Raw genomic sequence first — 23924 nt, forward strand, 5'->3', positions numbered from 1 at the left:
AAAGAGAAACCTAGAATTGTGTAAGTGGGTTCTGATAAGAGTTGTATGCCAAATCAAGCTCTGTTCAATTCCTTGTGATCCCTGATCATAAGACTATTTGACTTTTGGTCTAGCTCCATCTCTGTGGACCATTGCAGCCAGGGTCAGTGAGGTTTAAAAAGTGGCTTCCAGAAATGAGCAGCAGCTACGATGGCTGATATCCTAATGATACAGGTGCACTTTAAGGGACTGTGAGGGCGTGCTGGGAGCCCTTGTGCAACTCCCCCAGCCCCCCTGCATGTGTTCTGTTGTGCCAGAGCCCTTAGAGTTTTGAGTACTCCGTGTGCTCTGGAAGGGCTCTGCAAGATTGGAAACCAGGTGTATTTCTGATCCCAGAGCCCTTCCTGGAGTCAGGAAGCACTCTGGGCTCTGGCACAAGAGTGTGCATACAGGGGGACGAGAGGAGTTGCACGAGGGCTCCCAGTGCATTCCCCTAGGAGCATGCCCGCTTTGTTACGGGACACCAGCCACTTCCTAATCTATGGAAACAATGTCTTGTTTTACTTGAGATCTAGACCTTGTTGCCACTGAGGTAGTAAACCTGTGACTGGGATGTACCACTTTAGACTGCAATCAATAGTTCTCATGATTGCATGCTCCTCTGTACAAAACAATACCTTGCACATAGAAATCTGCCATTTCAGGAGGAAGGCTGGGCTAGAATATTCTCTCTGAAATATAGTTTTCCACGGCTTTATTCTCACAATCACGGTGATCCTGGTTAAAGAGTTAACCAGGATTGCCAAACCCCATGAAGCTGGTTGTGAGAACACAGATTTCCCAGGCAATCCTGATATCAAACTTCTGTGGTTAAACCACGTTTAGCCAGGATTGACTGGGAAATCTGTGTTTTAACAAGCAGGCTCCACAGGGCTCAGCAATCCTGGTTTACTCTTCAACCAGGATTGTGAGAACACAGCCTATGTGGAAGGATTTCTTTGTTATATGGAAGAGCATGCAATTATGTGAAGCCCAAAGTCTTACGTGATAGAGCTAAGACAAAAATGTACCACCTCATTGAGAAGGAAAGCATAGAAGCCAGGCTGGAGGATTTAGGATTTTAAATGAAATCCTCTAGAGCTTTTGAGTTGTGTTGAGATTTTGCTACTCTTAATTTTTATTCAAATGTTTATTCAATATTCATATTGATGGAATGATTGAAAATGCACTTTTAAGTTTGTCCAACTAGATGATGGTCTGATGTCATCCTAGATATCCTCTGTGAACACTGAACATCAAGGTATATATTGGTGCCATGTATACAATGATAAAGACAATCAGGAAAGCAAGAAGGTAGACATTGCCATAGGTAAGAATCTTTAGTGAGTCAACAGAATCTGGCATATAGAAACAATTGCTAATAAGAAATTGGATCATATACTGCTTATGATAGTTGCTGTGTTGCTTTCTGTACACATCAAAGGCTTCACTGACGTTAAAGTTTACATCTGAGCCTTTCGAATAATCTGCTTGATGCTGGGTATGAATACAGCAGCCACTCTTGTAATTATAATACAGATCTGTGGCATAGACCTCCTTCACTTACATAAGTTTGTGATCTTGTCAAAATTGCTTGACCTTTGTGTTCCTCTGTGCTTACTCATTTCTGAAACAGTTAGACTTGCCCAGCAGCATCATGTGCGTATGAGAAACTTGACACTCGAGATCAGCTGATCGGATCTCTACACCACTTAAATTTCTAAGCAAGCTACTGTAAAATGAAAGTTAACTTGAGTTTGTAGGCCTGGTTCCTATCCATCAAAGAGATATGGGTGTGTATTGATGGTCAGACTGTTGCTTTGCCAAGAGAGTAACCAGATACATGTTGAATACTTAAGTTGTAGCTTGCTAAGTTAAAACAGTTCTCTGTTTTTGTTTTCAACCATTAACCATAAAGGAATGTGTATAGTGCTATGTTTCTGTGTATAAGGTGCACACAAAACTTATATGGAACATGGTTCATAAGGCGATGCTAAGTGTGTCATTGGTTAAGAACAAGGACTGACATCCAGACTAAAATACTTATGAGTAGTGGTGCTGAAGTTAATGGGACAACTTAGTCATTAATTTAGTGGGACTACTCATGAGTAATTTAGACTATCCACTAAGAACTCTAGCTATAGTAAGAGGAGATAGATGCAGCTTGTGTATTGCCTCAGATATGGTTTCGCAAAAGGGGTGGACTAGAATTTCATTAATGGTAAGCAAATGAATCTGCTACAGAAGTGAGTTTGTTTTGCCTTCTCCTGCAGCGTGTGTCTTAACTGTTCTGCTTGCATAATCTGCAGTTATTTCGCTCTGCAGGTTTCTTTCTGTTTGGAATGCTGTGGTCTGAATTGCTTAGTAGTGTACTATCTTTAGGGCACTGGTTGATGGCTGGTATGACCTTTGGAAGGGACCAGTTGTAATATAAACATATAATACAGACTTATTGGGCAGCATATTGTCTTCTGTACACAAGATTTAAAATTCTGTATGGGAGAAATTATAAAATCAGCAAAGAGCTGCTATCAACTAAAAGCCACTACACTACAGAGTTCTATTTTTATGTCTATGGGGCATGATCCAGTCACAGTTAAACATTTTCAGCTTCCAGTGATATTAATGGAAAATATTTAAGCATGTGCTTACCTCCCTTCCGTCAAAATCAGTTGACTCAAAAGTGCTTAACTGTGGCTGAGGCATGCCCCAGCTGCTTGAAACATACACCTACGAATGTAGATGTAGCTACAGCCATTATATATGACCCAGAGATTATATAACTGTAGAACTAACCTACAGTTCAACATTATAATTGAACTGTAGGTTAGATAGTAAAGAGGTGGCATGTCATATATTTATTACCTACCCAATACTCATATCAGTGACGGGTCGTTGCTGCATCATAATGAATTATGCAGTAACGCTTATGTTCTGAACTTCCAATCTGTGTCTATAAAATATTAGCCGTAGCCTTATCTCTCATTTGTATTTAGTCCCTGTTATAACTGAAATCAAGAACTTCACCCCAACATTCTTTTCTTCTTGAAACCCAAGGTGGAAAACCTGTTGCAGTAGAATGCACAGAAGGTAATCTTGGCTACAGAGCTTTGTGGTGAATCCTGCATGCTGAGACTGTGGGTTCTGTTGCTAAAATCAGATGGGGTGTGGTGTTGGGTTATATAGTGCTATGCAGCATGTTGACCTGATACAGCTTCGTACTTCTGCATAGTGCTCTCACTTCTTCTTTACAATTTCTTTGAATGTTACAAAATAAATCCTTTTCTTTCCCCCTGATTGTAGAGTTGCTTTAACTGTGTATCATATTTAACAGATCGTTGTAACACTACTTTCTTCCATCTTTAGCTTTCTGGTAGATTATTAAAATCCTGCTCATAAAATTCTTTTTGTATATTTCTCAAATACATTGTTAACTTTTCTGTATTCTGTTTCAGAGGACTTAAGTGGTCTTGGAGGGCATGGTAAGTATGACATACTTCGTAATTGTGCATTATTGATATAATATGTGCTACAAACTATGCAGGCTCTTTGTGGTTGAAGTGATAAATTTGCTTCAGTTATTCTTTTCAGACATGCTCTTTCCCAGTCTATAAAGGCACTGATCATTTTAGTGATCTTGTATATTAAGAACTTGTCTCAGTGAAGGTTGCCTCTTTTACCATTTTGCATATTGTGCAAGCATAAAAAATTTTGAAACCCAGAAAGCTAAAGAGAGCCAAGCAACTAAATTTGGATTTGTTTTTATTTCCAGTCAAGCTGATGTCTAGCCAGAGATGTTTCTGAAATCATTTTAAACCAGGGGTTCCCAACTTGTGGTATTGGAGTACCACAGGTTGGAAACCTCCCATTTAAACTGTTTTTCCATTAGAACTCTTGCTGTACATTCGCCATAGCCCATTAATTCATAGTGGTGATTCTCAACCGCCTCCTCCTGGACCACCTGAAAATTGCTTGTGGTCTCAGCACACTGCTTAATAAACCCTTTTAGTTCTACAAGTCAGTGCACATGACCCAAGTACAGGGAGAATTGCAGACTGTTCTGCAGCCTGTGGACGACCTGGATAGAGCTTGTGGACCATTGGAAGACGCCTTATACAGAGTCAAACCATGGGTCCAGCTAGCTCAGTATTGGTTATGCTAGCTAACAATGGCTCTCCAAGTTTTCAGGCAGGATTCTTCCCCAGCCCTGCCTATAGATGCCCGAGACTGAACCTAGGACCTTTTGCATGCGCTGAGCTATGGCCCCATCCCCTGGCCACACTTTGATAATGTCTGCATAAAACAACCCAGCAGGTAGCTAGGAAAAGATAATATGAAACCGAATCCTCTTTCTCTCTTGGAACTGGCCTAGAGATATAATCTAGCTTTCAACAGCCAAATGTAAAATAGGTACGATGATGCTTCTGTGATTAAGAAACATCAGGTGTCTGGAAAATCCATGGTATCAAATAATGACTCCATTAGGGATTGCGCTAAGCATTTTGTTCCCCAAAACATCTTCTGTAAAGGTCATCGGCACTTCTCTGGCTGCAGGAGTGCATACTTGCTTTTTGCCAAATGCTACTGTAGATTCCAAAATATCTCGTCATATTATATATATGGTGTGTTGTGTGCATAGCGGTGAAAGTAATAGGTGTTACACACTTGAATGCCGTAGAATGTATGTTATGTATGCCCTGATGCTGCAAGCAGTGCAGTAATTTTAAAATAATTTTTCATATGGCAAATGTTCAGTTCTGAACAGAAGACATCACTCCTTTGTGGCAGAGGTGGTTAATAATGCAATTGTATCATGAGCTGAAAGACTGTTGCTATTTTGCATATTAGGTCATCTATGGCTGACATAGGATAATTTTATGAATGGGGAGTGGCAGCATAAATTATGCATTCCTCACACATTGGTAACAAATGAGAGTTGTATAGGGGCAAAACAGTGCTTCAGCCCCTTAGTAAATTTTGAAAGAGTTGTAGAAATCATGACATTTTAAAAGCAGTAAAGGCGTGTGTGTGAGTGTGTTGATGGTAGAATCAAACCAGTGTCTGTTTTAGATTGAAGCTTCAACCCATCCTTCTCCTGACCCCTGTTTAGTCTTTACTGGGCAAGATTTCATATGTTTTCCATACCAACAGTGAGAAAGCAGTGATTGTTGCAGTGTGCCTTCAGGGTTTTTTGGTTTTTTTAAAGACTTCTGGAATGCCTCTTCTTTCTTCTCTAGTCCTGGGAAAGGTGCAGGATATGCTGGGAAATATAATTGCCATTGCAGCAGCCTCTAAAAAAAACGATATTCCTCAACACACCAAAGAAAGGGGTGGGAGAAGCATTCCAGCATTCCAGTTGTTGTTGTTGTAGTAAATTGAAAGTGCACTTCAGCAACCACTGCTCCCTCACTGTTGGAACCAAAAATAAATCAAAGCCTCTCCTGATTATGCCTGGTAAGTACTAAACAGGGGTTGGGAGCATGGTGTGGGGAGGGCAGATCGAAGCAACCCTTCAAATGTGAAATGCACTGCCCCTTGGGGACCTATCAAAAGCAGTCCCCATATCAGATCAATGGTGATTCACACAGCATGTATTATTGTGATGATGATGTTGATTATTATTATTATTTTGATTTCTGTACCGCCCTTCCAAAAATGGCTCAGGGCAGTTTACACAGAGAAATAATGCATAAATAAGATGGCTCCCTGTCCGCAAATGGCTCACAATCTAAAAAGAAACATTAGGTATACACCAGCAATAGTCACTGGAGGTACTGTGCTGGGGGTGGATAGGGCCAGTTACTCTCCCCCTGCTAAATAAAGAGAATCACTACGTTAAAAGGTGCCTCTTTGCCCAGTTAGCAGGGGTTGTGTGTATGATGTGTTTGTGTAAACCTCCCTTTCTCTGTTTTTCTTTCTTTTTACCCCCAGTATGGCAAAGTGGCAACAATAATCTTAAATAAAAACAACTGAGAAATTGATGCTTTTGCATTTTTTTCTGACTAGATGTGGTTTTACAGATACACTTTGTAAAGCCTGATCTACATTTTGGATAGAAATTATACTCATACTGCTGTCGCCATGTACAGCAGGGAGAAGGGGGAGGAAGGCGCACCCTCACTGCGTCACTCACCCACGTGTCCTGCTGCATGTCTGAAGAGGGAAGAAGAGTCCTCCCCATGACAGCAGGCACACCCATGATTGTAAGGGTGGATTCAATCTCCCTGGCCATCATGGAGAGGGCTCTTCCATCTTCAGACAGGGCCCGTCAAAGCCGTGAGCAGCAGGGTGCATGGGTGAGTGACGCGGCGGGGACGAGACTTCCTGCCAAATTTGACACGCTTTTACAGGGCTATAGCGGGGCTTTTGGGTAACGTCTGAATCAAGTTTTTGTCTATGGTCATATCTGAAGAAATTACTGATTGACATTCAAACTAATCCTGTGCTCATGGGCCAGGGTTTTCTTTGTGCAAGGAAAGGGCATGATTTGGGGTCAGCCTTTTTTCACTCTGCAGCCACCTGTGCTTGAGGGGCCCTCACGGACATCGTTCACAGGTTGCTGAGAGGGGAGGAGAATCACCAGAAATTAGCCCCTTCCCCTTGTTTGCCACAAAACCTTGGCATGTCTGCACAGAAAAAGTCTAAAGAACATCCAGACTCATTCTGTGCAAACATGCCAGGGTTTATGACCATTCCTGTAATAGAACTGGGGTTTTCGCCCTTTCTAAAACAAATGCAGTCACCTTAGGTTGCCAGTTCAAATCCCCACTGGGACTATATCGGGCAGCAGCGATATAGGAAGATGCTGAAAGGCATCATCTCATACTGCATGGGAGGAGGCAATGGTAAACTCTTCCTGTATTCTTCCAAAGACAACCACAGGGCTCTGTGGGCGCCTGGAGTCGAAATCGAATTGATGGCACACTTTACCTAAAACAAGTGTACCCCTTCTTTCTCCTCCCAGCCACTGGAGCCTCACAGCCAGGGTTCCACAACATACCCCTGAGCTGACTCCACCTCTCCACATTCCTGGCTGGCTAGGTGCTAGGTCCAGCCCACCTCTCCCTTGGCCTGAGGGTCCGCTTGGTAGCAGGAGCAATGTGGATGCTGAGCATTGGCCAGTATTTCCCTTGCCACCAAGCCAATCAGGCCGAGGGAGGGCTGGGCTGGGCTGAGCTGTTCTGTTGTTGTTGTTGTTGTTGCCATCAGACCTTGGAGGCCAGAAACCTTTAGCGTTAAAGCTTTGTTTCCCATTTCAGCATTGCAGAAATCTAACTTGCGGTGACAGTATTGTATTTCTAGAATGATTTAAAATATTTAGGATGAGAACATAAGAAAAGCGCTGCTGGATTGGGCCAAAGGCCCACCCAGTCCAACATCCTGCCTCATGCAGTGGCCAGCCAGGTCTATTTGGGAAGCCCACAAGTAGGGGAGAGAGGACAACCTTCTCCTCTCATTGGTGTTACCCAGCACCTGGTGTTCAGGGGTACGCCACCTCCCATCCTGATAAGAATATACACCTGCCAAGCCTAATAACAGTTGATAGCCCTATCCAAGGTAACATTCAGGCCTGCTCTTGATTATCTTATTTGTTTCTAGCTTTATAGTTATCAGAGCTATTTTAGGGTGTGCCCAAGAGTTTCTGTATGCCTAGCAAGCTTTCTGACATTTCCCCCTCTGAACAAAATGATCTTCCTTATCTTATACTGCAGGCCGGATCAACTTAGACCCCCCCCCCAGCTGTTTTTGGAGGAAAACCCCCATAATCCCCAGCCACAGTGGCCAATAGCTAGGGATTATGGGAATTGCAGGCCAACATTTGCAGGAGGGTCAAAGTTGAGCAGCTATACTGTATTGTTAATTACCTTTGAAAGTCCCCAGCAGTAATGGTGAGAATAAAAGTGAAATGTCCTACCTACCTATAAGAAAGTCTGCAAGCCAAGTTTTTGGTGATAGAAGACATGTGGAGAAAAAACTGGCAGGTTCAGACTGCAGAATTTATGTCTTTAATATTTGCAAATTATGTTGACCAGTGAATTCAGACTTTTGTTCCTCTTTTAAAACAGATCTTCAAGATCAGTCTGCTGAAAGGCAATTTGGTGAGTAGTTTAATGCTTCTTTAGAAACATGGATACAATCTAGATAAAATAGGTACAACCAAGTCCTGTTAAAATCAATAGATCTTCAGTGCTTAATTGTGTACTTAATTGTGCCCATTGACATCAATAGGATTTGGTTTGCCCAAGTTATGGTTGGATTGCTTTTTGTATCAACAGTTCACTTATTGCATTTTCTACTTTATTTGAATGGGAAGATATATTTTATACGGTGGCTAGAAAATTCTGTGAGTAAGAAGAAAAGCAAGCCTATATCTCCCTGAAGAGCTTTGCCATGCTCCCTCCCTCAGTGTTTTTAAAAAACATCTTAAAACACACCTTTTTAAGGAGGCTTTTTAATGCTCCACTATTACTATTTTTATTTTATTTTTTGTTAGATGTGGTGGGTTCTCTAGCTTTTTACAATTTTCAGTTTTAATTTGAACCTAATAATGATGGCGGTTTTTAATCTGACAACTTTTTTGTTTGTTTAATTTAGTTAATTTCATTACTTTTATAGTATCTTGTGTCTATCTTATTGTTGTGAGCTGCCCCAAGCAATAGTGCATTGGAGGGGTGGGGTATAAACATTTTAAATAAATAATAAATAAATATAAACTTTGATATTCTTTCTTAAATAACCATTTGATTCCCAGTAGATGACAAACATCATCCTGACCTGCCACTCTGCATATCTAGCCATAATCTATTACATCCTAACATTTTATAGTTTTTGTGGTGCGGCAGGGAACCTAGTTTGCTGTAGTTTCCCCCATTCTGCCTTTGTGATTGGACTCTTCTCCACCCCCACTTACCAGCAGTAAATTCTAGCATGAATGAGTGCAGTTAATTGACCACCTAGGTAGTGTTGCTTGTTGAGTAACTGTTTATTATTTATTTATTTATTTATTTATTTATTTGATTTCTATACCGCCCTTCCAAAAATGGCTCAGGTCAGTTTACACAGAGAAATAACAAATAAGATGGCTCCCTGTCCCCAAAGGACTCACAATCTAAAAAGAAACATAAGATAGACAACAGCAACAGTCACTGGAGGTCCTGTGCTGGAGGTGGATAGGGCCAGTTACATCATTATATAGACAATACATTATTGTCATATTACTCTGGTACCTTCATAATACTATGAACAGCTCCATGAAGACTTCTAAAATAGTGAAAGTCTGAAAATGAGTCTGGAATACATCAGTGTGTTTTTAAAAATGTTTTACTTGTAGAGTTCCTAGTGGCTAATTAAGTAATGGCTCTGGGTTTTCTTAAGATGAAGTTAATTTCTTGCTTCATTGCCCGACATGAGATTTGGCCTCCAAGAGGGTGTTTGAACCCAGTGGATGGAATTGGATTCTTTCTCTGGCAAGGACATTCTTTACAAAAGGGATTAAAGTGTAGACCTAAACTACAAAAGGTCAATGCATTCTGTTAGCACAGCAAAATGCAAACCATTTGCGTGATGACAGGGTTTCCGTGCTGCATGAAAGGTCATTGCAGATGGAAGTGTTCAGTGCTTGTTTCTTAGCTGCTTCAGTTATATAATGCATATGTATCCATACGATGGACAAAAGTTGCCTGGATTTGATGCTACAAATTTACTATTCGTACCTCATTGATTTTTTGTCTTCCTCCTGCAAATGTATTTTCAACAGCTTGGACTGGACCAGTCCACTCTGTAAGTAAACGGAACTTTCATCCTGGAGGTTGGTTCTAAAAGGGTCATCCAGATTGCATGATTAGTTTCTTCGGGATAGGCCATTGTGTCGATCTGGGACAAAAGGGAAGAGAACAGGCTGTCTTCCTTTCTCGCCCTGCATGTCCTCCTGCAATTAAGCTACAGATCACCAAGATACCTGCATGCTGGGTAGAGAAAGGTGCATGTAGAGTGTGGAATAAATAAGGACCAATCCAGACAGATCAAGTGATAAAACTACTGTTGTAGTCCCGGGCTGCAGATGTTGGACTGCAACTCCCATTATCCCTGTTGGGGATGATGGGAGTTGTAGTCCAGCAATAGCTGGAGGGCCAGAGTTCAATAGTTGTAGACTATTGTGTCAGATAATTGTTTGCTCCTATATTAAAAGTAGCACATCACAGAGAGGAATTCTAGCTTATAATTCTCCCTGATAGGCTAAACTTATGTTCAGGGATCCTCCCACTCCCACCCATGGGGAGCATTCAGATATGTGACTCTCCTCCAAGTGGTATAGTCTAGGAATAGTTTTAGCATGTGATCTTCTCTTTGTGCGGCTGTCCCTGAGGAGGGAGGGACCTAGTCTGTACGTGGTCATGAGAGAGGAGGAGAACAGGCAGTAGTGCAGGCTTGGCAAAGAACCATAGACCATTCATGTTTTCCCCATTCTTTTGCTAGCCTTAAGCAGAAAAGTAGGATGCTGGGTAGAAATTGCATGTTGAGACTTTCTGTCGGCGTTGTTTGTTTAAATGTGCATGGCACTTTACCAAATACAGTCCTTTTCAGTGATGGTATTATGGAGCCTAGTCATCTTAATGGTAACACTTGCTGGGGTATGACTGCAGAATTTTGGGCTGTATCTTGCCGGGTCAGAGTCCTGCAGTGCACTGGCTTCAGGAACACCATGTCTGTGATACCAAGGCCTTCTACTTTTTAGGCAAAGTGGAGCTTTTCAATTTGGAATGTGTGTCCCAATATATTTGAAAAGAACAAAAGCATATTTCAGTGACAAGACTGTTTTTTAAAATTCTCACATCGTAGCAGAATTCATGCTGTCTTTTGTTTATATTAAGCCCGACAGTTTGCAGATTGTTTTACTAATTTACAGTTTCTCTTGGGATAAATGCAGCTCAAAGATCTTATGCTGTCAGTGTAAATAGGCATGTATTAATGACTCTGTTTTGTACTAACCCTCTAAACAGGTGGCCATTGAAACCTTGAGTGTGTGTAACCATTTGTAACTGTCTCTCTAACATGGCTTTCATTGTGATGGAGCTTGACAGATCGTATTTCATCTATAAATGATCTGTTTATTTCTAAAGCTGCAAGTATCAACAGTAAATTAAGTCCAAGGCAAAGAGATCAGTTTATTATTGTTCCAGGGAAACTGTCAGATTTTCTTATGTCTAAAAACTTGTTTGTGTATAAAGAATGCCCCCCGCCCCCCATTATGGGTATTTTCACACAAAACAGCTGTGTTAAAGGAGTTTTGTTTTATATATATATATATATATATATATATATATATATATATATATATATATATATATATTAACTATGGTTTAGTGTAGTCTGAATTGACAAACCATGGATAATGATCAATTGGCAAAACAATCAGAAGCCATGGTCTAAAGTGGGTTTGTGGAGTACAAGACATTAAAGAGAGAAAATCTGTACTTATAAATAGGGATTGGGGATAGAAATCAAGTCAAAGCAGAGGAAGTAACCATTAAGATTAATGGGGAGGGGGAGTCCTGCCAAGATTTCATTAAAATTTTCAGCTTTATCTGCTCCCCCACATCTTTTGGCTACCACTCACATTTCTAAATTCTCCAGTCATGAATACCAAGAAATGGCAAACCTTACCACACAGAAATTGAATTAATAATAATACCAATACCAATACCAGGCTGTAGCCAAAAGCTCCTGAACCTTTATAGCATAGTTTTCTACAAATACAACTGTGTGACAATTATGCTAAAGCAAGCTTTTATGCTTCCTTATGCAGTCTGTGAAATTAAAAAATGGCAATTTAGGTTGAATATGAATCTAGACAAGACAGAAGCAATGATGGTTGGTGGTTCTTGCATTCTGAAATAACCAAACCTATATTTAATGATGATTCTTTGCCTGATCTTGAGATCTCAGGAGCCTGTGGCCAGCCATCATTGATAAGGCTTGGTCTCTCATGTTTGCAATGATCGCTTGTTCCTGGGTCTGTTTCTGCACCTAGAACTTCCTGGGATGCTTTTCTCTCTGATTATATATGGTCGCTCATTTGTCTGTAACCTTGAGGATAGACTATTACCATGCTCTCCAAGGACTGCTTCAAACACCACACATTTCCTACGTGGAAATTACTTTCCTGTAAGGAAATGTGAATCTTGAGTTTAAATCGTTATGTGTCAATGAACCTGTGGAAATTGTGTCATCCTCAGAAACATGCCATGGTGCGTTTTGTCTTTGCAGCGGTAGACAAGGTAGCCCTGCTGATGGGCAACATGAGCTATTGTAACCATCCAAAGCTCAAGGCTCCATTGGTGGATGTTTATGAACTGACCAACTTGCTGAGGCAGCTGGACTTCAAAGTGGTTTCCCTGCTGGATCTTACTGAACCTGAGATGCGGAATGCAGTTGATGAATTTTTATTGCTCCTGGACAAAGGGGTATATGGTAAGAACCAGTGATGTGTCAGCAGATCAAGCTGAATTGTTGGCTGTTGGAGCAACATTTTCCATTGCCTGTTACAAATTGAATTGTCCTGCACAATTAGTGGACCAAAAAATCCAGACTTCTTTTCTCTCAAATTCAGTGCCTGAAGTGATTGTTTGACTCGGAGTGACATCCGGCCCTTCAGCATACAGTAGCTGGCAGTAGCTTCTTGTACTGAACCGGGGGTGGGACTAGAAGACCGCCAAGGTCCCTTCAAACTCTTAACGTTCTAGGATTCTGTGAAAAATTGAGAAACGCTATCTTAGCTGTGTTAGTTAAAAATATTATAGAGGCTGAGCATATAAAAGTGCATATGCACAGTCAAATAATTTCTGTCCGGCTTTCTCAACCTTGCTGCTGCTAGAAATCCTTTTACTTAGAGGGGTCAAGATTGAACCTGGGCCTTTGTAAAGTGTGTGCTCTACCCCTCAGTTGTGGCTCCTCCCTTGCCTGTCAGTCAGCTTTTGAATTAAAAAGCAGTGGGGCTATTCTCACAACCACGTGCAACCTACTTTCCCGAAGACAACTGCTCCCAGCCCCGCTGCATGGATGACTATCCACGCTGCTTTTGACAGCGCAGAGCAACAGCTGCCCAAGCCTGGGTGTGGCTGCTCCTGCAAACAGCCTGGGTGTGTCTCAATTCTCACCTCTTTGTGCATTTAGAGCAGTATGTATTTTTCATTGTGATTCTGGGAGGGAAAACTCTGCACCTGATGTGCTATTTAAAGTGAGTAACTGGGATCAACCAATGTTTTCAGTTGGACGTGCGTGCACAACAGATGCCAGGCCAAAGTGAAGCTATCGCATAGTGTGGCTTTCTCATTGATCAGATAGCTGATGCTTGATTCATTTTAGTACTGGCTGATCTGACATTCAAAATGCCTCTCGCCCTTTATATGCCCGAGCCAAGGTTCACAATGACAGGAAGATTTATTAGTGTAGGGAAAATGCCCACAGACCTTCTGACGGCAGCCTACTTAACCATTCCCTTTTCTTAGTGGAAGCATGTTGGCACATTTGGATTAATTGCAGCTGTACATTTGCTGCTGCTGACTGACGGGGACTTGAATCACAAATTGCACCACAATATGTGGGATTTATCTTTTTGTTTTACTGAAAAAAAATGTCCATTGGGTAAAAGTTCTACACAATTACACATCAAAATCCAAGCATACATTACCCATCTAAAATTGCTATATCTGTGACCATGTGCTTCCCCCAAGCCAATTCAGTACTGCCATCTTATACTGCAACTGCCTTAAGATTCTTGCTTCTCATAAACAAAAAGTAGGCAATGTGGTTTTGACCATAAGCACCAAATCTCCTACAGCTTCTGTAGAACATAACAATTGCAACGCACATTTTAAAGCTGATCCCTTATGGGCCTTTAGCTGTTTTTTCAAAAAGTGACTAAATGGCTCGTGTGCTCATTTCTGTCAAGCAGTTTTTGCTCAGCTGGAAAGCAAAGGCATCATACTGGCTCCTTTGCGTGCTTAAAAGCAATTAATGGCAATGTGAAAGACTGCAGAATGCGGAGGGAAGGAGGCACTAGAGCCTGAAGCTGCCTCTTCTCCAGCCGCCCCCACCCCTTGCAGACTGCAGAGGCAATGCTGGCTCCTCCCTTTTCACCCCTGTGCTAGCATTTGGGGACGGGACTCTCTGTGGTTGTGTAACACCTGCGTGCTCCATCCTGAATAAATGCTGGAGCGTTAAGAGTTGTGCTCATGCATTGTGTCTCAGTGTCCCAATTGCAATTTGCAGTCCAAAATGGATCAGGCTCTTTTTGTTTTTTGCGTTCCAATATCACTTTCTGCGTTCCGGGTAGTGCCTTTTTGGTGTCTCTAGAGCATGTTTGAGATGTTGGTATACAAATTGCTAGTGATTTATTGCACTTTTAGCGAGCACGGCTCCAAACCCAAGAGGGCTTGTCACAATCTTGGTGATAGATAGCTCATGGTGCTTACAAGAATGTGCGAGTTGCTAATTACTATCAGCAAAGTGACGTTTCAAGTATTAAGAGCATGTTTCTTGACTTAAGTCTCTTCCCCCCCCCCGCCCCCGTTAGAGATACAGTCTAATTCTAGTGCCAATGTAGCTGCTCTCCTCATCACAGGAACAAGGAGGGCGTTCATATTCAACACATACTGCAGCAAGTTCTACTTAACATCATCATTGTTCAATGCCATTTTAGCCCTGTCTGTTTTGTTTTGTTCTGTTCCCCCAGGTTTATTATATTATGCCGGCCATGGCTATGAAAACTATGGTAACAGTTTTATGGTTCCTATTGATGCCCCAAATCCCTATCGAGCGGCAAACTGTCTCTGTGTTCAAAACATTCTGAAACTGATGCAAGAAAAAGAAACTGGCCTCAATGTATTTTTACTGGATATGTGCAGGAAAAGGTATGAAATTATATTCCTCGTGACATCTGTCAGTGGCAATTAGCCATGGTGGCTATATGGAATTCTCAGATTCAGAGGCAGCGTGCTACTGAATACTGGTTCCGGGGAAGGAGGAGGTGAACAACAGAGGAAGGGGTCCATTGCTGTGAGGTCCTGCTTGTGGGCTTGCTGGTAACATCCATCTGGCCTCTGTCAAATATAGGCTGCCATCTTGACTGCTGCTTTGTGTGTGCTCCTAACATCAGAGTGCATATAGTGGTAGCCCTGTGTGTCCACTGGGTGGGCGCTCTTGCGCAAGAGTGCTCACAGATGTGGAAGTGCCCTACTGCTGCTTGCACACTGATATTAGGTGCACAGTCAGAATGCCAGCCAGGATTTTTACCCTTGGTCTCATCCAACAAGGCTCTCCTTTTGGCTTTTTCAAAATGGATTGAAGGACCTTGTGCACATTATTTATTATTATTATGTTGTTGTTGCAGGGAATATTTATATACCACTTTTCAACAAGTTCTCAATGGAGTTTCTATCGTAAATAAATAAGATGGTCCCCTGTCCCCAAAGGGCTCACAATCTAAAAAGAATCATAAGGCAGAGACTAGCAACAGCCACTGGAGGGATGCTGTGTTGGGGCTGGTTAGGGCCAGTTGCTCTCTCCCTGCTAAATATAAGTGAACCACCACTTTAAAAGTTGCCTCTTTGTTCAGTTAGTAACAAGGGCTCTTATAAATAATACTCCTCTTTGCATAGGAGTAGGCACACATAAGTTGAACACAATTCTTCAGACAAGTTGCTAGCTAATACAGTGATATAAAGCAAAGTATTTAAAGATGCCTGTTTTTCTTTGCTTTAGATACTGGGCTGTGTTTCAGGGGTGTTTTGCTTCCCATGCCTGTGACGTTCATTTACCGGCAAGGGAGTTATGAGCTGCTGTAAAACTTGAGATCTCAGTTCAAATGGCCGTCCTTTTAAATTCTATAAAGTAACAGGCTTGACATCCCAGGCGTGCTTTTTAAAGGCAGTGTGCAGGTGCCTTTTTAGAGCAGTGCCCAAGAAGTCTGAGGAATAGTCACTCTAGGAGGGATGCCCAGGTTGCCAGACTGGGTGGATGCACCCTTGGCAATTAGAGCAAAGTCCCTGGCAGCCTCTTCTGCCTCAAGGTCAGATTTTATGTGTTAAATCTTTCCAGGACTAAATATATTTTTAGATTAAGTGACCCCATTTTAAACACTGTGGGCAAGAGAAAGGGGAGGGGGTAGCGAAATATCTTAAGAAACCTTTGTCAAACACGTACAGTGGAATTGAAAAGGAAAAATGGTTGCCTGCTCTAAAGAGAGAGGAACATAGGAAGCTGCTATATACTACTGAGTCAGACCATAGGTCCATCTAGCTCAGTATCGTCTTCACAGACTGGCAGCGGTTTCTCCAAGGTTGCAGGCAGGAATCTCTCTCAGCCCTATCTTGGAGATGCTGCCAGGGAAGGAACTTGGGACCTAGATGCTCTTCCCAGAGTGGCTCCATCCCCTGAGGGGGATATCTTACAGTGCTCATACATGTAGTCTCCCATTCATATGCAACCAGGGCAGACCCTGATTAGCTAAGGGGACAAGTCATGCTTGCTACCACAAGACCAGCTCTCCTCTGGAGCAGCTTGCTTCACTAAGAACAGGGAAGCACACTGCTTCAGGAGTTTGTGGACTCTCCGTTCTTGGGAGACATTCAAAGAAGGGCTGGATAGAGACCTGTTGGAGTTGCTTGTGCTAGTCTTGCTGAGGCCATGAGCAGCCTTTCCCGAGATTTGGGGCTGTTCTGCTACTACTACAAAAAGTAATGTACCGCTTTCCCACCAAAATCCTCAAAACTTTATATAGAAAAATATGGTTTCCTGTCTTCGAAAGGCTCACAAGCTGGAAGGAAATATAATAGACACTAGCACCAACACTGGAGGGATGCTGTGCTGGGTTTGGATAGGAAGAATTGGTCTCCTCTGCTAAGTATAAGAGAATCACCACTGTAAAAGGTGCCTCTTTGCTCAGTTGGCAGGGGTAACTGTTATTAGCTCTCATCTAAACTGTGTCTTCTGGAGGCAGGAACAAAGTGAGAGAGATGAAAGATGGAACTGGACTTGAAGGGAAAAGCTGGATCAAGGCACAAGATGGGGCTGAGCTCTTGGAGCTAGAGTCTCAAGCCAGGAACCTGGAATTGTTAGGCAAGGACTGAGCACCAGGCTCCAGGCATTTTCTGCATGGTTTGATGGATCTAGAGGACTCTCAGTGTTTGCTTTAACATTGATGTGGAGTCAGTATTGGGAGTCTTTCTTCCTCACTGTCCTGAAGAAGACTGTAGTTTCCTACCTTAAAATGGCTCACCTGGCTGGGTCCAAGGTTCAGGTTCTACATCTTTAATAGTACTTCAGACATACAATCTTAGGCCAGAAGCTAGTGATCGGGTTTTTTAGTAGCAAGCATAAATTGTCCCCTTTGCTAAGCAGGGTCCACCCTGGTTTGCATTTGAGTGGGAGGCTGCATGTGAGCATTGTAAGATATTCCCCTCAGGGGATGGGGCTGCTCTGGGAAGAGCACCTGCCTGCTTGCATGCCGAAGGTTCCAAGTTCCCTCCCTGGCTTCTCCAAGATAAGGCTGAGAGAGATGCCTGCCTGCAACCTCGGAGAAGCCGCTGTAAATCTGTGTAGATAATTCTGAACTAGATGGACCAATGGTCTGACTCGGTATATGGCAGCTTCCTGTATTCTTTAGAATACGTGAGCCAAATTGGTTCCCTTTGAAAAATTCTGTGAAGTTTCTACTCCATTCCGTCCCACCCCCTTGAAGTTCATTGTGAGACTCATGAATAGAATGCAGGCTGTTTGCATTAATACACTGAAGCAAATCTTTACTTTTCTCTTGATATATACTTACAAAGAGTAACAGATTAAAAGGTGGAATAAAACAGAATAAAAATAAATAAGAATGTAATGTTTGGTTACAAATGCAGAGATTGCTCTGTTTTTGCAGCAGATTTGGACTCTTCTGATTTGTGTGTGTATTCTTTATTGCAGGAACGAATATGACAACACCGTTCTAATCTTAGATGCCCTGAAGGTTACCGCTAACATTGTTTTTGGATATGCCACGTAAGGATAATTTTTAATTTTAAGATTTGATTTTTTTAAAAAATTAGAATTATTATGAGAATTTGTTTTGACCATGTAAAGAAATAATCCATCATCCTTTTATTAAAAAGGTGAATAATATACACATACCTTTTGTGAAGTCTGTGGGTTTGTTAAACTCAGTAAAATGTGTGCTAAGAACTCTCAGTCTAGTATAAGTTTGTATGCATAGGCCCTCATCTTCTTTACCACAGGAAAGAACTGGGTAGTGTGTTGTTCAAATAAAATCTCTCTTCGGCCACCAAATGGAAATCCTCATTCTAAGGATGAATTGTGTGATTGGGAGAGATACTGTATTCAAATAAATCTGATATACCCCATTGTTTGGGATCCTGGCTTGTTCTCTTTTTCTTTCATGTTTATCTGCAAAGCTGATGGTCTTAGCCAGGTGTGTCTTTTCAGTGCAATTGCAGCAACTAAACCCTTGGATTCCACATTTGACTAAATACTTAAGGTGTTGCCTTCTGATATCAATGGATCTAACATAAGTCTCTTTAAATGTGTGTGGTAAATCCTCTGGAGCATCTTTCATTTGATCACTAAATTGTTCCCACAAGGAATGATTGAACTTGGTCATATTAAGGCCGCATTCAGAAAATCCTATATTGAACACTTGGAATTAGCAGTACTCATTATTCTTGGTTTACCCTACTGACTGGAAGTATCCCTTCTTAAGTTTACCTGTCTGAAAAGGTTTGCTTTCTAGCAAACTGGCCTTATTTTGGCAGTGCACAGATTTCTGAGCAAGATTTAATATTGCAAGATCTTAATGCATATAAAAAGAGATCTGGGATGTTAGTATAAACACTTAGCAAAAGAAAAGCTTTCTTGTAAAAGTACATTTTTCTGTGTACACCTTACTCGGAAAGCTGAACTTGTTTTTGGTATCTTGCTTTTATACCGTAAGTACTTTCCCATCTACCTGTTGTTCTGTTACACTTTCCCATTTAAAGGTGCCAAGGAGCAGAAGCTTTTGAAATTCAGCAGTCTGGCTTAGCCAATGGGATATTCATGAAGTTCTTGAAGGAACGCTTACTAGAGGACAAGAAGATTACTGTACTCCTTGATGGTGTGGCAGAAGGTGAGAGACCCCTGTGAGAAGTAAAGCATCTGCCCCAAGTGTAAATATATTCAAATCACTAGGGGATTGCAATTTGTAGGGAGCATAGCTTGGTGATTGTATATTTGCTTTGCATTTATGAGGCCTCTAGAGCAAGCTACATAAGTACATTTAAGAAAGCCCCAGCAGCGGACATGCATTGTCTTTACAACTCAAGATAGCCACGTTAATATTTCCTTCCAGTACCCAACACTTCTCATTGTTTAGTCATTTTGGAGTGGAACCAAACCTTCTGGCCAATGGCAATGCTTCTTGGATTCCCCAATGCCTGAGTCAGCCGTAGAGTAGACTATTGTTGAGGCAACCAGACTGACGCTCGTAACCCGATCTGGGTGCAAATGGTTACTAGTTGGGGTAGAATGTGGATGGGAGCAACATTCAAATGCAAATCTGTCCCATTGAAAGAAGTGCAATGCAGATGGGCAGCATCCATGTTTAGATGGGTTGGTAATACTAGTACTCCCTCCCTCAAGACAGTGATGCTACCCAGTGTATTGGCATGGAGAGTGGGGATCACTGCAACAAGCCTGCTGTACTAAGAATCAGATGGTGGGTACGTCCAGCATTGGCATGATCTTTCAAGGCACACACGATCCCCTCTCTCAGTGCACAATCTGGAATTGTTGCCCTAGAGAGCTACTGCCAGATGGGACTGGAGACAGCTCCTTGTATAGGAACTCTAGCGTAGTTTTTCAGAAGTCAGTATATAGGCCTGAACACCTACAGCCTAAGACTTTGCACTACCATAGGAACATAGGAAGCTGCCATATACTGAGTCAGACCATTGGTCTATCTAGCTCAGTATTGTCTTCACAGACTGGCAGCGGCTTCTTCAAGGTTGCTGGCAGGAATCTCTCTCAGCCCTATCTTGAAGAAGCCAGAGAGAGAACTTGAAACCTTCTGCTCTTCCCAGAGCGGCTCCATCCCCTGAGGGGAATATCTTACAGTGCTCACGCTTCTAGGCTCCCATTCATATGCAACCAGGATGGACCCTGCTTAGCTATAAGGGGGCAAGTCATGCTTGCTCCCACAAGACCAGCTCTCCTCAGGTGCTGCAGAGAGGTGAGTGTTGCCAACATGCATCTCCATGCTGTACCCAGATTCCAAACTGACTCTACTGGTTCTGATGGCTCCATTAAAGAGTATGGAGCCCTGCCAAGTTCTTGCACTGTCTTGGAGGGTACGTGGGGAGTGCTAGAAGGTATAGCCTTTCCCAGTGCTTTCTCCATTGGCCTCAATGAGGAAAACACTGGGAAAGGGCTACACCTCCCCATGCACCCTCCAGGATGGTACTGGGGCTTGGCAGAGTTCAGTTCTCTTTAAGAAGCCCACCCAGCACTGGGAAGGTGAGTGCCTGGGCTTGCCTCTGCACAGCACCACCTGCCTTTGAAAAGAATTTGTCCTTGGCTGCAGCTCTGCACAAGCCTGATAGCTACCATGTCAGAATTTCTCTAGAGAAAAAGCAGTTATGTGAACATGAGGACATTTGTCTAAAAATATGATTGCAGAATTTAACGCTGCATGGATGGGGACACCTCACAAAAATGCCCCAGTACTGCTTTAAGAAAGCCAATCCTCTGGCTGAAAATATATAGGCATTCCCCAAGGAGAAAAGACAGTTACTGAAAAGAAGTCCAGCGTGGCTCAACTATAGTGCAAAGTAGTGGTGTGCACGGAACCAGCATCCTTCGAGCTGATGGTGCGGGGCAGGGTAGCTTTAAAGGTTGGGGGAGGGTGCATTTACTCCCCTCCCCGCCGCACTTGCTCCTCTGGTGCTCTGTGTAAAAATGGTTTGGTGGGGCGGCAGCATACAGAAGTGCCCGCTGCATGCGCGCCCACCTGCAGTGTGCGCATGCATGCCGGCACTTCTGATCGGGGGAATCAACAGGGCGGCAAGGAGGTATGCTACCACTCCACTGGACTATTTTTACACAGAGCACTGGAAGGGGGCGTGCAGGTTTTTTTTTGGGGGGGGGTTGGTAAGTGCACCCTCCCTTGTCCTTAAAGCTAACCCCCCCCACTTTTGAACTGGCAGAACCGCCAGTCTATCAAACCGATTTGGAGGCCCGTAAAAGGGCCTCTGAACTGGTTCGTGCACATCCCTAGTGCAAAGCAGTAGGATCATGCCACCTTGGAAGTGAAATGCAGAAACAAAAAGGCATGTTGTGTGCCTGAGACAAATCTTGACAGAGAAAGTGTGGAGGCCCGTGGGAGGGAGAAGCTGTAAGCTATTGTGTGAAGAACTTGTCAAAGAACTGTTGGGGCCATGTGCTCAATGTTATGGGGGACTGCTGCACTGTCTGTCACAGGCAGTACTGAATTTCGAATGGCAAGGCTTTAGCAGCTCCCTTGCTTTCAAGTTTGTCATGGAAACGCTGACACAACTATAACCATAGCGACATGGTGGCACTGCTGGGATGCGGGTGCTTTAATTAGAATTTTCAGCAGCTTTGATTCCTAGAAAATGATTTGTATCTTCTTATTTTTAGATATGGGCAAGTGTCACCTTACCAAAGGCAAGCAGGCTTTGGAGATTCGCAGCAGCTTATCTGAGAAGAGAGCATTAACTGATCCTATTCAGCAAACAGCAACCTCAGCAGAGTCGATGGCGCGGAACCTACAGTGGGCAAAAGCTCATGGTACAGTCAAGATGGGAATGTTCTGTTTACTTGGCTAATCTACAGCTTGCTCATATCCCAGGGCTTGGGATCAATGATGGTGGTGGGCATATATTAACAGATAGGTGGTCCTCGTTATCCATGATTTCGGTACTCACAGTTTTGTGTATCTGTGGTCAGGCAATATTTACCCAAACTTGTCATCCATGCTACGTGGTTTCACATATCCGCGGTTGTCAGCCATGCATTTCTGCCCTTACATGATCATGCTCTTGCTGCATGTGCTGATAGATTGTGAGTGGAGTTTGGAGGAGGGCAGTTGAGTGCTTTGGTCTGCTTCTGCATGTTTAGAGTTCTGTGTTTCTAAAAACCATTTTGGGTAGCACTTGGCAGCCTTGGGTATCCTAGGGACCCACTGGAGCCTTTTTTTGAGCCATTCCTGTGGAGTTTCTTGGAGCCATTTTCTGGAGCCTCTTGCAGCATTGTGCTGCCCTCATAAGATGCTAATTGCCAATTGTATAATTTTTCAAAAAATAATGTAACTTTAATTTTGATGAAATTTTATTTTTAATTAAAAATTTAATTTTGATAATTACAGTAGCTTATTTAATTTAAATTGCAATTACAAATTGAATTTAAATTAAAATTTGATTTTAATTATTTGATTTTAATGAAATCAGTTTTAATTCTCTTCTCACTCCTTGATTCTCACATACTCCTCTGTGTATGTTTACTTGAAATGGATTTAAATTTGTGGTGCCTCTTTGGCCAGCCTTCCAACCAGACAGGCCAGCAGCATGTGCTGCTAAGTGCTGGACAGTGGGATGAGGAAAAGTCACATCTGGTGGGCCACTGTGTGAAACAGGATGCTGGACTAAATGGGCCTTAGGCCTGATCCAGCAGGGCTGTTCTTATGTTCTTAACTTCATGATTACGCATTACTGGAGGAGCTGGGGAGGGGGCATTGCTGGAGGATCTAGAGAGTGGGAGGGTGGAAGATCTGAGGTGACCAAGGTACAGTGCTGTGCTCCATCCTTTATTTCTGCATCTACCCTGTCTTTTTGGTGATTTTTCAGTCATTTTCCTGGGCTCTGTAAACCTAACCTCCCCACCGCCCCACCAATTCCCATTGACTTAAGGTAGATTATCCATGGTTGTAGGCCAGAAGGGAACCCCCACAAATAACAAGGGCCACTTGTATTAGGCTGTCTCCAAAAGCTCAGCGATCAGACTGCACAGAGGGAAGAGAATTGGGAGACCAAGGGAACTTGCCTCCCCCTCTGTGGGTGGGTTAACACATAACATGGAACCTAATGGCAGAGTCCATAAAAAACTTTGCTGCGACTGTCTGAACCCACGCCAAGGCAAGCACCTGAGGTTCACTCAGCGCCTCAAACTGAGATGTGTAACCAAGATGTGATGCTAGCTTGCCACGCCAAGTGCTGCTCCCACCAACTTGCACATGATGTCTGAACCCTTGCTCTTCAGGAGCCTCTGGTTGGTTCCAGGCAAGCCCACCCTCTTTGCCATCGGGCTCAATGGCTGGCAGGTGGCACAAGGCAGACTGGGGTAGCATCCAGGACCTTGCTGGGAGCCCTGGCTAGGGAACATACAGTGGTCCCTCGACTTACGTATTTAATCCATTCCGAACGCACGTTCGGAGGTCGAAATTTTCATAAGTCGAAGTGCGCACCACGGAAGTCTGGAAACATTCGTAAGTCGAGGAAACCGCATCTAAAAATTCGTAGGTCGAGTAAGCTGAATCTAAACCGGCAACTACTTCCAGTCTTTTTTGTTGCTCGTAACTCGAAAACATCGGATGTCGAGTAGTTCGTAGGTCGAGGGATTACTGTATCTCTGACTTAACTCAGCTACTTCCAGCAAATCAAGATATGTGGTCGTCTGCAGTGCCAACTTCAGGTTCCTTCCATATCTTGGGCTGGGGAAACCCGAGGCTCTGCATTACGTGTGAATCTGCTCTTTATCTAACTCCTCGCCCTAACCTTAGAGGCAAGTGAGATTTCACAGCCTAGATCCTTCCAGACCATATCCTCTGTCTCCAGCGCAATCGCCATAGTAGCATTGCA

The 23924-nt window shown here is 42.9% G+C and overlaps 1 protein-coding gene across 2 annotated transcripts in view; it reads left to right on the forward strand.

Moving 5' to 3' along the window:
• MALT1 (MALT1 paracaspase) overlaps positions 1–23924 on the forward strand; it is a 56213-nt gene that overhangs the window by 22683 nt on the left and 9606 nt on the right. Inside the window, exons 6-14 of one of the 2 annotated variants that reach the window (XM_053297733.1) lie at positions 1252–1348; positions 3076–3108; positions 3474–3500; positions 8085–8117; positions 12286–12489; positions 14753–14930; positions 17986–18060; positions 19053–19180; positions 21709–21858. In XM_053297733.1, the coding sequence (XP_053153708.1) occupies positions 1252–1348; positions 3076–3108; positions 3474–3500; positions 8085–8117; positions 12286–12489; positions 14753–14930; positions 17986–18060; positions 19053–19180; positions 21709–21858 (925 nt within the window). The remainder of the gene's footprint in view (positions 1–1251; positions 1349–3075; positions 3109–3473; positions 3501–8084; positions 8118–12285; positions 12490–14752; positions 14931–17985; positions 18061–19052; positions 19181–21708; positions 21859–23924) is intronic. The other variant, XM_053297734.1, reaches the window with a different exon arrangement.

The sequence above is a fragment of the Hemicordylus capensis genome, chromosome 2 (assembly GCF_027244095.1).
Source record: "Hemicordylus capensis ecotype Gifberg chromosome 2, rHemCap1.1.pri, whole genome shotgun sequence".
In the NCBI taxonomy this organism is placed as follows: domain Eukaryota; kingdom Metazoa; phylum Chordata; class Lepidosauria; order Squamata; family Cordylidae; genus Hemicordylus; species Hemicordylus capensis.